Source organism: Phyllobates terribilis, unplaced genomic scaffold (genome assembly GCF_046119375.1).
Source record: "Phyllobates terribilis strain yellow unplaced genomic scaffold, ASM4611937v1 Scaffold_8__6_contigs__length_399053987, whole genome shotgun sequence".
Lineage (NCBI taxonomy): Eukaryota > Metazoa > Chordata > Amphibia > Anura > Dendrobatidae > Phyllobates > Phyllobates terribilis.
In genome coordinates this window covers 337,919,687-337,933,472 of record NW_027362768.1, presented here as the reverse complement: position 1 = coordinate 337,933,472, position 13,786 = coordinate 337,919,687, and the positions used below count along the sequence as shown (strand labels likewise).

At 45.9% G+C, this 13,786-nt stretch overlaps 2 protein-coding genes across 2 annotated transcripts in view; one reads left to right on the top strand and one right to left on the bottom strand.

Moving 5' to 3' along the window:
* The window catches only part of ATXN7 (ataxin 7), a 171,119-nt gene that overhangs the window by 48,814 nt on the left and 108,519 nt on the right, over positions 1 to 13,786 (bottom strand). The gene's annotated exons all lie outside the window — the stretch shown is intronic.
* On the top strand, positions 3,615 to 13,601 carry PSMD6 (proteasome 26S subunit, non-ATPase 6). The gene is made up of 8 exons (XM_073644672.1): positions 3,615 to 3,849; positions 6,926 to 7,131; positions 7,287 to 7,432; positions 7,509 to 7,728; positions 9,849 to 9,957; positions 10,087 to 10,255; positions 12,327 to 12,404; positions 13,343 to 13,601. The coding sequence occupies exons 1-8, from the start codon at positions 3,705 to 3,707 to the stop codon at positions 13,437 to 13,439; spliced, it is 1,170 nt and encodes a 389-aa protein (XP_073500773.1). The 5' UTR covers positions 3,615 to 3,704; the 3' UTR covers positions 13,440 to 13,601.

Here is a 13,786-nt window from a genome sequence, read left to right as displayed (position 1 = left end):
TAGCAAAAACCCTATCCTTAACCCTAATCCTAGCTCTAGGCATAACCCTATCTCTAACCCTAATCCTAGCACTAGACATAACCCTAACCCTAGCAAAAACCCTATCCTTAACCCTAATCCTAGCACTAGGCATAACCCTATCCCTAACCCTAATCCTAGCACTAGGCATAACCCTATCCCTAACCCTAGCAAAACCCCTATCCTTAACCCTAATCCTAGTACTAGGCATAACCCTATCCCTAACCCTAATCCTAGCAATAGACATAACCCTATCCCTAACCCTAGCAAAAACCCTATCCTTAACCCTAATCCTAGCACTAGGCATAACCCTATCCCTAACCCTAATCCTAGCACTAGGCATAACCCTATCCCTCACCCTAATTCTAGCACTAGACATAACCCTATCCCTAACCCTAGCAAAAACCCTATCCTTAACCCTAATCCTAGCACTAGGCATAACCCTATCCCTCACCCTAATTCTAGCACTAGACATAACCCTATCCCTAACCCTAGAAAAAACCCTATCCTTAACCCTAATCCTAGCACTAGGCATAACCCTATCCCTAACCCTAATCCTAGCACTAGGCATAACCCTATCCCTAACCCTAGCAAAAACCCTATCCTTAACCCTAATCCTAGCACTAGGCATAACCCTAACCCTAACCCTAGCAAAAACCCTATCCTTAACCCTAATCCTAGTACTAGGCATAACCCTATCCCTAACCCAAATCCTAGCAATAGACATAACCCTATCCCTAACCCTAGCAAAAACCCTATCCTTAACCCTAATCCTAGCACTAGGCATAACCCTATCCCTAACCCTAATCCTAGCACTAGGCATAACCCTATCCCTAACCCTAAACCTGGCAAAAACCCTATCCTTAACCCTAATCCTTGCACTAGGCATAACCCTATCCCTAACCCGAACTCTAGAAAAATCCTATCCCTGACCCTAATTCTATCATTCAACATAACCCAATCCGTAATCCTAATTCTAGTACTAGGCATAAGCCTATCCATAGCAAAAACCCTATACCTAACCCTAATCTTATCATTCGGTATAACCCTATCCTTAACCCTATCCCTAACTCTATCTTTCAGCATAACCCTATCCCTAACCCTAACTCTAGAAAAAATCCTATACCAAACCCTAATCCTATCATTTGGCATAACCCTATCCCTAACCCTAATCCTAGCACTAGGCATAACCCTATCCCTAACCCTATCAAAAACTCTATCCCTAACCCTAACCTTATCATTCGGCATAACCCTATCCATAATCCTATTCCTAATCCTATCACTCGGCATAATCTTATCCCTAACTTTACGAAAAATCCTATCCCAAACCCTAATCCTTTCATTCGGCATAACTCTATCTCTATCCCTAAGCCTATCACTCAGCATAACCGTTTCCCTAACCCTAATTCTATCATTCGGCATAACCCTATCCGTAACCCTAACTCTAGCAAAAACCCTATCCCTAACCCTAATCGTAGCAATAGGCATAACCCTATCCCTAACCCTAATCCTAACACTAGGCATAACCCTATCCCTAACCCTAATCCTAACACTAGGCATAACCCTATCCCTAACCCTAATCCTAACACTAGGCATAACCCTATCCCGAACTCTAGCCCTAACTCTAGAAAAAAACATGTCCCTAACCCCGGCCATAACCCTATCCCTAAACCTAGACATAGCACTATCTTTAAAGAGTAGCTAAATGTTTTAAGTGTTTTTTTATATTTTGCAGGCACTTTAAATGCCGGTAGATTAGTGGGGGTCCGGGCCCTAAGATCCCCCCCACGATCATTCAAATGATGGCTGGGAAGTGTACAGTTCGGGAAAGCCTATGATTTTCTATTGCATCTGTACTAAGCTCTGTGCACTCCTGCCTCTTGAGCTGCGCACGTCTCAGCCATCTTTCAGTGACCAGTGGGAGTCTCCGGATTCTGTACCCCACTGATCGACGGGTATTAAAAGTGCCTACAAAATATTAAAAACAAGACTGCATAGATAGCAACAAAGGCGACAAAGCTCATGTCATTATACTGAGAACTTTGCCATGTTAGTCGCTGTTTATGCAGAGCACAGCAGCAGATGACAAACTGATCTCAACTGCTGCACTCTGCATAGGCAGCACTTATTGTGCTGCTCCAAGAACAAGTCCCACTTGCCAGCACTGCTCCTTTGATAGTGGGATGGGTTAAGGCAAAAGTTTGTTTCTCCAAAGACTTTGGTGCTGATTGCAACTGCTCATATGCTACCCCCCTACACTACGCCACTGAGTGCCGGTCTGGCCAGGAGTTTGGCAGAGGCCACACTGGCGTGGCTGATGTCCCCCAGGTCACTTCTGGCAGCAACCAGCACACGAAGCAAGAAGTACTGGTCTCTGCTTCATATATTGATGCTGTGGGGCTCAGATCCTGGTCTGTAGTACATCAAATAAGCCAGGACTGCATGACTCTCCAGGAGTTTGGGCCGCCCACATGACCCATCACTAGTAGTACACGCTACTTTATAGCTTTATTTAACTTTTTATACTGCAAGGGGCTTTTTAGGATAAAACCTACTACTATCCGGCATAGCGGCATGGGTGGCGGTGGTTTCCATGACATGTTCCTGCTGCATTGAAAAGAGATTTCTAGGAAAAGATATTGATTATCTATTCTTAAAGGGTTATTGCCATCATTAAAAATGATCACCTATAAAAAGGATGGGTGGTAACTTTCTGACTGGTGGGGGTTCAACCGCTGGGACCCCCATAAAAGTTGGGAATCGGGCTCTGAATCACGCCGTCAGAATGGAACAATGGCTGCGAACGTTTATTCTCTATGGGACTGATCGAAAAAGGTGAGCGCTGAACTCAGCCACAGCCGGGAGGGATTTGTGATGATGGGAATAAACCTTTAAGAAAGGGCATCGACCCCAGCGATGAAAATAAAGAGTGTTGATGCGTTGCCACAGCTGCCATCTTGATTATTCTGTCATAGGAGACCATGTTTTTCTCTATATCCTGCAAAACTGAAATTTTTCAGTAAATCAAGTCCCCTAGAGGGACTAAAAAATAGAGGGAAAATGTAAAAAATATATATAATTTAAAAACATAAAAAAATATATAACAATTCATTTTCATCCCACTTTTCCATTCTAAAATAAAGAAATAAAAAGAAGAAAAAGAAGCAGATTTGGTACCGCCACATCTGCAAATGTCTCATCCATGACATTTTTTTTTATTAATTAACCTGTACAATAATAAGAATAATTAATAATAATTACTGCAAAAAAAAAAAATAGATGGAAAATGTAGACGGAAAAATAATAAAAATGAAAAAGTTATGTCTCTTGGAAGAAGAGAATAAAACGAAAGTGCAAAAGAATAAAAAAAAAATCCTAAGTAGCCCAGATGCGAAGAGGTTAACAAAACTGTAGTTGCATTACTGCCTGCTTCCTCTAGATGGCAGCCGTTCTTCACTTTGTATTGCAATACTTGCTATGACCAGCAGGTGTCACTGCTTCATTATCCAGGTGTTCCGCATTTGTCGCCCTCCTCCAGCAGGTGACGTTGTAGTGTTTGCAGGGTGCAGTTCCCGGCCGCCGGCGCTAGAGGCCGCTGTGATTCCCCTCCGCGCCTCATTGTAAGCGGCAGCTTCCGGCGGAAGTGGTGACTGAGCAGTTCCCGGTGCCCCGAAGAAGACGGAGAAATGCCGCTGGAGAATCTGGAAGAAGAGGGGCTGCCCAAGAACCCGGACCTGCGTATCGCACAGCTGAAGTTCCTCCTCAGCCTCCCAGACACCCGCAGCGATGTCCGGCTCCGAGCTGAGCTCATGGACGCCATTACCCACAATAGTAAGTGGTGGTTATCTGTCTGTATGGAACTACAACTCCCAGCATTCCCCTTTCTCTGAACAGCAGTGTTTGGCATGCCAGGGCCTGCTGGGAGTTGTAGTTCACTCATACATTGTTTATGACCTGAACCTCCTGCTTGTCATCCGCATGCTCCATGCAAAGGGTCCTCTGATAATAAGACCCCTCATATTAAGGTGTAATGTATCCGCTGTATTGTGACCCCACGTCATGTGGCGGATGTCCGCAGCGATGGAGGTGACCTGTGCACTGATTGGCTGGTGTGATCACATGACACGGCGGCTATGCTAACGCTCAGGCACGTATTACACAGGCATGGCCGCCGGGGCACTGTCGATCGGACACCCGCCATACATAACACTGGGGTCGTCTTATGCGGCTGAGGGGCACAGGGGTCTCTACAGGGTTTAGGGCCTGGATGTGACTGTTACCCCCAATGCTGCACCCTGCACCTAACCCTCACTATGCCTTACGTTACATGTGTAATGTGTGTCCTAAAGGGCTTCTCTGGTGATAACTTACTGAGCTGAGCTTACTGACTGCTGGGAACAGCCCCCATCAGAAGAACAAAGACCCTTCATTGCCATTAGGCCACGTTCACACGGTCAGTATTTTACCTCAGTATTTGTAAGCCAAAACCAGGAGCTGGTGATAAATACAGAAGTGGTGACGTGTTTCTATTATACTTTTCCTCTGATTGTTCCACTCCTGATTTTGGCTTACAAATACTGATGTAAAATACTGACCAAATACAGAATGTGTGAACGTGGCCTTAGAATGGAGCACGTGCCTGAGCCCCACTGAGAATGAATGGAGCTGCGCTCAGGCACGTGCTCCATTCTAATGACGATAAGTGTCCCGTCCTGCCGATCGGCGCAGCTCCCAGCTGTCAGGACCCCACAGATCAGTTGAAGAATCCATTTAAAGGGAACTTGTCATCAGTTTTTTAGTATCCCAACAAATGCCACCACCTTCTGCTATTATGCATTTCACAAATGATATTGCCTCCGTACTCCCCCTGTATCTCAAAAATAGCATTTGATTTGGTCCTGCGCTGTATTTAAATGAGGCCGGTCCGATGCGTGTCCTCCTTGCGGCGTCTGTTCTGCCTCTCTGCTAGTAAAAGCCGTCCTCCAGCTCTGATTGATGTGGATGACGCGTCATTCACATGGTTGAACGAAGTCTTGCGCCTGCTGTACTGCAGGCGTACGCATTGATATCCTTTGCTCTGCAGGGCAGCACGGTGGCTCAGTGGTTAGCCACCAAATCCCACCAAGGACAACATCTGCAAGGAGTTTGTATGTTCTCCTCGTGTTTGTGTGGGTTTCCTCCGACACTCCAAAGACATACTGATTGGGGCTCACAATCTAGATTCCCTATGGGGGCAGTGATGATGATGACTGCACAACGCTGTGGAGTTAAGGGCGCTAAATAAGTGAGTAAATTAAATATAAAGGACATTAAATATCTAATTTGTGAAATTAGATATCCTGAAGTGCAGGGTTATAGCTCTAGGGGGGTGCATAGGTAAATTCCACCAGTGTTTTTTGGGTTTTGTCTTTATAGTGTTATTTTGTGGTGAAAATTACCCTGATTCTCCAGATCAGTACAATTATGGCAATAGCAAACTTGCATAGATTTTTTTTTTCTTTTAAAGAGAACCTGACAGCAGATACATGCTGCCCCATCCACAGGCGCGCCGGCCGGGGGCGTGTGTGGCACTCTGAAAAGCTGGTTCTTGATGGCGTCTCCCCTCCCCCACTGCCAGTGATTGACAGGTCTCTCCCTATACATGCACGCAGGGAGAGATCTGTCAGTCTCTGACAGGGGAAGAAGCTACTGGGGACCTGCCCTGTCCAACTAGTCTCTCGTGAAGCTCATTACTTTTAAAGTGTGTTTTTTCTCTGAGATCTGGTACATGCTGCCCGTGGGTGGGGGATCATGTATTTGCTGTCAGGTTCCCTTTTAAAAAATAAAAATCTATGCACGTGTGCTATCACTGTAATCCTACTGACCCAGAGAATCAGGTTTCACCACAAAATGAAAGCTGTAAAGAAAAAATTCAAAAGACCTTGGCGGAGAAGGAGCATTGACACCGGCCTGATACAGAGATCAGAGCAGCGCTTACAAGCTCTGTAGGGGGAGGTGGAAGCGCTGCGCATGCTCAGGAGCTGTAATTAGGGAATTGCAAAGTTGCTGGTTCTTACAAGCCCTTTGCTATTTTAACAATTTCATATAATAAGGTCTTATTCACACGTTCAGTACTTGGTCAGTATTTTGCATCAGTGTTTGTATATCAAAACCAGGAGTGGAACAAGTATAATTGAAAAAGTCTCCCCTGTTCTGTGTATTGGAGACCCTCCTGGTTTCGGCATAGAAATACTGATATGTGAATAAAGCCTAATACTGTTTCCTGTGGCCCAGATAGCGCATGTCCTCTCCTGTCCTGATAGTTTGCTGTAATCTATCAGTGCCGATACAACAGATTGTCTGTGCCGGATACTGTTGTAGTGATCTGTCAGCTGTGAGAGCCATTAGAGGGAACCTGTCAGGAGGATTTTATACCTCATACTCCTGGTATGCTTGTACAGGTGCCTTCATGCTGATTAAACCCTGATTTTAGAAATACTTGTCGCCGTTTCTGAGACATCTGGTGTTTGAAATCGTATGCAAATGAACCGCAAGTGCTTCAGGGTGGGATTTGCACTTTCAGCACTCCCGGCCCCTCCTATATCTGATGGGTTACTCTTGTTTCAGTGACCTGCTTCCCCTGGCCTGTCAGACACTGATGGCAGCTGGGGAATAGGGCAGGAAATCCCACCCTGAAGCATACGATTTCAACACCAGATGTCCCAAACGGCGAAACATATTTCTAAAATCAGAGTAAGGATTTAATCAGCATGAAAGCGCCTGTACAAGCATATACCATGAGTATGAGCTATAAGATCCTCATGACCGCTTCCCTTCAAGCTCTATGGGATGTATATAGGCTAGAAGGTTACTATTCTGTGACCGCAAGCAGTGCTGGGAATACTTCTGACGAGTCTTCTGTTATCAGACATGGCTCCGTACTACGAGGGTCTGTGCAAGCAGCTGGACTGGCAGGTGGATGCAGATCTATTAAACAAGATGAAGAAAGCAAACGAGGAGGAGCTGAAGAGGCTGGACGCCGAGCTGGAGGACGCCGAGAAGAACCTGGGCGAGAGCGAGATCAGAGATGCCATGATGTCACGGGCAGAATACATGTGTCGGATCGGTGATAAGGTAAGCAGGCAAATAAAGGGGCACTTGGTCAGCACCTCTTCCCTTTTCCTACACAAGTGATCATCTCCATTGGCTGATAACAGGGAACAATAGATATTGATCAGCTGAACCTATTGCACTTTCTGCCGCTTGCTCTAATTCTTCCAGTTTTGCAGGAAGGAGCTCTGACCGCTTTTCGGAAGACCTACGATAAGACGGTGGCGCTCGGACATCGCCTGGATGTAGTGTTTTACCTCCTGAGGATCGGCTTATTTTATATGGACAATGATCTCATTACAAGAAACACAGAGAAGGCTCGAAGGTTGGTAAGGGGTTAAATGATCCACTGTTAACGATTCTCAGTCTGCTCCTCCTAAACACTTAACGTTTCCTTCCAGCCTCATCGAGGAAGGTGGTGACTGGGACCGGAGGAATCGTCTGAAGGTCTACCAGGGGCTGTACTGTGTGGCCATCCGGGACTTCAAGCAGGCGGCTGAGCTCTTCCTGGACACGGTGTCCACCTTCACCTCCTATGAGCTGATGGATTACAAGACCTTTGTTACCTACACAGTATATGTCAGTATGATCGCCCTGGACCGACCAGACCTGAGAGAGAAGGTAACTCGGCCGTAGTCATCAATAGTCTGCCGCGGCGGCGCACAAGGTCTAATAACGCACAGGTCTGTCCTGATAGGCCAGACCAGCTGGGGGAAAGGACCGAAAAACAAATAGGTGTAGTGTTTTATTATATAAACTAGCTATTGAGCCTGTTCTACGCCCGAATGGCGAGCACTTTTATTGGTATATCGTCTCCCATCCTGGTATTTGTGCTGCCCCAATCCTGTTCCTCCATCCTGTTATGTGCTGCCCTCATCCTTATCCTGGTATGCATGGCACCCCTTACCCCCAATCCTGGTATGCATGGCACCCCATCCCTCATCCCTATCCTGGTATGTATGGTACCCCTCATCCTGGTATGCATGGTACCCCTCATCCCTATCCTGGTATGGTATGCGTGGCACCCCTCACCCCCCAAGCCTGGCATGCGTGGCACCCCTCATCCCTTTCACACTGCACACATGCTAAAAAACCCCCACTTATACTCACCTTTCTTCCCTGTGCTCCAGCGCTGCGGTGTCCTCTTCTGCCGGAGGCCGGGGGAGGAGTGCGACGCCGGAGAACGCGCGTTCCCGGCGCCATTTTGCTGAAGACACACTGCAAATGTGTCTTCAGTAAAATGGCGCCGGATAGCGCTATGCGCATGCGCCGACTCTGATGCCTTCACTCCTGCCCCGGTCTCCGGCGAGAAGAGAGGCGCCGCGGTAATGCTCCCCCCGGTCAGGTAAGTATGGCGCTGGAGATCGCAGTATGCGTTCAGTGTCTACACATACCGTGATCCCCGGCGTCATACACACTCCTCTTACCTGTAACGGCTCCATGCGTTCTTCTGTCTGGAGCCAGACTGTGGGTCGCGCTTGTGCAGTCTATAGAGGCTTCAGACAGAGGGACGCGTGCAGCGTTATATTATAGATTAAGTCTTGTGCATTCAATCTGGTTATTTGGGTTCTCCAATCTTAGACCTTTCCTGGAAATAGGACTGGAAGGTGAGAGGTTCCACCTCTATCCAAGGAACAAAAAAAACCCCATCTCACTCAAGCTCTAGGCGTTGTGAAGCTCTGATTCGAAGGGACCGCTTTTGGAGGGGGAGGGGAGGGTGGGGAAGGAATAATCCAGCTTCTTTAAATCCAAAATTTATTCCAAAAGTTCAAAGACCGCTAAAAGAAGAAATGATCCGTAGGGTGGACACAGCAATGTGTTTCGAACGCGCACCCTGCATTCTTTATCAGAGCTCTGAGTGTACGCGTTCGAAACGTGGTTCTGTATCCACGCTATGGATCTTTGAACTTTTGGAATAAATTTTGGATTTTTATGAAGCTGGAGTTTTCCTTTTTTTTGACCTCTATCAGATGCTGCTAAACTTCTGCATAGGGAGGCGAGCCGCGCCCATGACGTTGCATTTATAGATACCTAATGGGACATGGGCATGATCAGCAGATGTTATGAACGCGCCCCAGAGGCATCATCATTGTAACTGCTAACCTATGTGGAAGTGATCGGTGCTTAAAGGCATATATAATTAATTGACATTAGACAACCCCTTTAAATGTGGATTTGGCTTTAAAGGGGCTGTCTGGTTAAAGCAAGTGCTCGTTACGAGAGTTTGCATCGGGTGCTCGGTTATGCACTGAGTATCGCGGGTGCTCGAGTGAGATGTTGGAGTCCCTGCGGCTGCATGTTTTGTGACTGACAGCCGTGAAACATGAGGCCACGGGGACTTGAACATGTCACTCGAGCACCCGCGATACTCGGTGCATATCCGAGCACTTGTGCTCATCACTAGTTGTGAACTATCCGCTGGACAAGTTACTGATCGGCGAGGGTCCGAGCACTGGGACCTGCACCGATCGGCCGATCCGTTATAAAATGGAGCAACAGGTCGGACCCCCGACATCCTCGCTATTCATTCTCTGTGGGGCTGCCTGTAACAGCTAAGTGCAAGAATCGGCAGCCGCATGGGGAATTAATTGATCAATGCTGGGTAATACTGTGGGGAGGGAGAAGTGACCCATGAAGCTCCTGCCAGTAGCAGCCGTGTACATACAGACTGGGTAATCTGTAGGATTGAGCAAATTTTATTTATTTTTTTGTAACACAGATTTTTACCTTTTTTATTCCAGGTCATCAAAGGTGCAGAGATCCTAGAAGTGTTGCACAGTTTGCCCACAGTCCGCCAGTATCTCTTCTCGTTGTACGAGTGCCGTTATTCTGTGTTTTTCCAGTCGCTGGGTAAGATATTCCAGACAAAGCTGCCACAATTTACAGGACACATTATGTATAAAACGTTATAAAGTAATTGCATTACTCTGTGACGGTCTTCCGTTGCTTGTATAATGGTATTTGCGTTGTTTCTCGCAGCTGCCGTGGAGCAGGAGCTGAAGAAGGACTGGCTATTTGCCCCTCATTACAGATACTACGTCCGAGAGATGAGGATCCAGGCCTACAGCCAGCTGCTGGAGTCGTACCGCTCGCTGACCCTGGGTTACATGGCTGAAGCGTTCGGGGTCGGAGTAGAGTTCATAGACCAGTATGTGTCTCTTCTCGTCGTTACAGGGGGGATTTCCTGCCGACAGAATCGTTTCTATTCATCTGAATGAGGCTAAAAGCACCTGGTTATCTGTAAGCTCCAGTAAGATAAGTGGGGCCATGTCTGCAACAAATCTGCATGTGTGAATTCACACTTAAAGCTTTGTCACGGATCTGCACATATTACCTACAATTGACGAGCTGCCAGTTTTAAAATCTGCAACGCGTTTCAGTTTCCTGCGGACTAATTCCTCTGCAGCCTGTGGACGAGTTTTGTTAAAATCAAATCCACTTTGCTGCCAGTGTAAAATGCTGCATATTTTCTGTCTGCACATCTGGACGGAAAATCCACAGCATAGCATTAGGGATTTCTTCTCTAGATGTAGGGGGACGGGGGCGGCAGTCTGAACTTTCCAGAGCAGGTATGTCTATTGCGTTTCTGAACCAAATGGTGATGACTGACCGCAGCGGTATCTGCAGCAGCCTTTGTGTGGTTTTCTTAATACCGTTTGACAGTGTTTCTTTCATGTCCTACAAAATAACCAGATTCTGTGATGGAGGTATTTTAAAGGTGTTGTCCAGTGAAAACAAGTTATTACATATCCACAAGTACTGGGAACTGAACTGACCGTGAAAATTAGGAATTTTCATCCACCTTACAAAAATGGAGCAGCAGTTCAGATGCCTGATCACTGCTCCATTCATTCTTTGAGGCTTTTGGGAAAAGAGTGAGCGCAGCACTCAGCACCCTATAGGGAATGAATTCAGCAGCGGTCGAGCTTGCACACTGAAGCTTTATCGTTCTGCCAATTGGTGTCGGTCCCTGCGATCAGATCTTCCACGATCAATAAGTTACCACCCATCCTATGCATAGGTGATAACTTGGTTTTCACCTGACAACCCCTTTAAATCATTCAGTCTAATGCACAGACTAAATCTGGTTTGGACCATGACAGAATATTGTAGAAACGGAGGGTTAAGTGACACTGATGAACCCCGGTATCAATGCTGCTTTTTTTTTTCATTAAAGTGCACCTCTCAGCAGGATTGTGCTCAGTAAACTACACACACTGTCAGGTGGGCGACATTACACTGATTAAAATGATGATACCTTGGTTGATGAAATCGTCCTGTGGTTCTTGTGTAATCTTTACTTTCAGTTTGGAGATAATGATATGCTCGTGCTCCGGGGCGGCGCTCTATCTGGTGCTCTGCTTACATATTCATGTGTATGCTCTTATGACAGCTCACTGTGCCTTCACTGACCTCCTCCTATTTTGCCTAGCCCCGCACTACTAGATGCATTATGTAAAATAGGAGGCAGCTCAGTGAAGGCACAGTGAGCTGTCATAAGAGCATACAGATGAATATGTAAGCAGAGCACCAGATAGAGCGCCCCCCACAGGCCGCTCCGGACCACGAGCATATCATCATCTCCAAACTGAAAGTAAAGATTACACAAGAACCACAGCACGGATTTCATCAACCAAGGTATCATTTTAATCAGTGTAATGTCGCCCACCTGACAGCAGGATTGTGCTCAGTAAATTACGTACGCTGACAGGTGCGTAAGTATTGCTGTTCTATATCAGTGTTATACTTCGACAAAATCATCAGCTGTTATCAGTTCGGTGCAGGATTTGAATGGTTTAGGCTACATCTACCAGTGATGGGGGTTGGTTAGTTGGGGTGCTGGGTGTCAGACCCCGACCGATCTAACAGGGATGGGTCATCAATATAAGGCAGGACAACGCCTTTAATAACAAGATGCCAGAAGATTTATAGCCTCTCCTTGAAGTTCCCGTAATCTCGTCCCGCTCCGGCCATGGCACATAGGTGTTCCCATCTTGGCATTGTATGGTTGAGATGGGAATTGCAGTGGATTGCACCAACCTATGCTGCGATGAAATTCAGTTTTTTTCCCCATTGTTTCTCAAATTAATGTCAAATGACGGGCACAAGATTTTGGTGCTGGAATAATAATAAAGTTGCACATTAGTTACTGTAGATGAATAAATGTATACATGCATGTGCTGCACTTCTGTAACCTTCCCTCTGTTTTACCCCTTTAGGGAGCTTTCCAGGTTCATCGCAGCCGGGAGATTACACTGCAAGATAGACAAAGTGAACGGCATTGTGGAAACCAACAGGTACTGTGTGCGGGGGAGAGGGTTATGGCTGATTTAGTACTACTCCGTATGACACCGCAGCGCCCCTTGTACAGGTGCAGCGATACAGGGACGGACAGGGCGGCCACCCTTTGTATAGGCAACGTGGAACATAAGAAGCAGTATTGGATATTAGTCCAGCAGGAGATTGACCAAGTGATTCTTCATTATGTTTCTGGTGTGATTGTATGTAACTTATATATTAACAAAGCTCCAAAGATTTCTCCATTTCACAATTCGTCCCTCCAGCTATCGGATCGGCTTCGGTTTCATCAGAACCGATCTTGTAAAGGGGGCTAGTGTACCTATCAAAATGAAGTGTCCAAAAAAACTTTTTTTTTTCTTGCTTTTGCAGTATGAGTTAATATTTTCATAGATCAACATTTTGCGGATGTGGTGGTACCTAATATGTTTATTTTGAAGAAAAGAGGGGGTGATCTATACTCAAATCTTAACCTTTGATGGCTCGTACTATGTACTGCAGCATAAAGCGAAATTAATGATCTCCTATGAAGCTCAGCCCTCATAGGAGTACAAAGATGGCGGCTATTATGGCAACTGATCAGCATACCACAATGGATATCAGAAAGGCTTTACACCTCAGATGGACAGCACTTAAATGCCACTGTCAATTTGATAGCATCATTTAAGTGGTTAAACGGCGATCAGCACGACCTTCCGTTAAGAGTCAGGCGCCCCCTTGTGTCAGGTTGCGGGCTCTGCCCATGCGCCATTTCCTGCCATACATGTACGTGCATAACCCCTCTCAATGTGAACTTCTGCCAAGCAATGCAATATTAGACGTTTTAACTTTTTGATAAGTTTTAATTAAAGGGAAGCAAGAAGAAGGAAAAAAAACCCCATTACACTAAAAAGCCCATCAGTTCCCGCAGTGTATAACATTATGTTCTGTCTTCCAGGCCGGACAGTAAGAACTGGCAGTACCAAGAAACGATAAAGAAAGGAGACTTGTTACTGAACAGGGTACAGAAGCTTTCCCGTGTAATTAACATGTGAAGACACCGCACTCTTTTAACCGGGGTGAATGGATCAAGTGCTGAAGACCATTATGTCGTGTATAAATATCTCTCGCTTGCTAGTGTTTCAGTGACTGATGTAAACTTAGGGTTTTTACACTTTTACGTTGTGTTAACAAATTCAATGAGTAAAAAAAAAAACATTAAAAAGAGAAAACCAGAATAATATTGTTGTCTTTGCTTTTATTTAGTGGGCTATCCCACAAATCACAGTCCAAAAAGCTTATTAACTGATATTTTAAACGTTGCACCCCAATATATACCTTTTCTGCAGATTAGTACCAATGTGGTTAGGCTGCTGGGCACTAACACATGCTGAACTTGATT

What these genes read in the sequence shown, in the direction of transcription:
- PSMD6 (XM_073644672.1), top strand. Translation starts at nt 3,705, where the DNA reads ATGCCGCTGGAGAATCTGGAAGAAGAGGGGCTGCCCAAGAACCCGGAC. An exon ending in AACACAGAGAAGGCTCGAAG is followed by an intron (nt 7,433 to 7,508) that starts GTTGGTAAGGGG and finishes GTTTCCTTCCAG; the next exon opens with CCTCATCGAGGAAGGTGGTG. An exon ending in TGTGTTTTTCCAGTCGCTGG is followed by an intron (nt 9,958 to 10,086) that starts GTAAGATATTCC and finishes TGTTTCTCGCAG; the next exon opens with CTGCCGTGGAGCAGGAGCTG.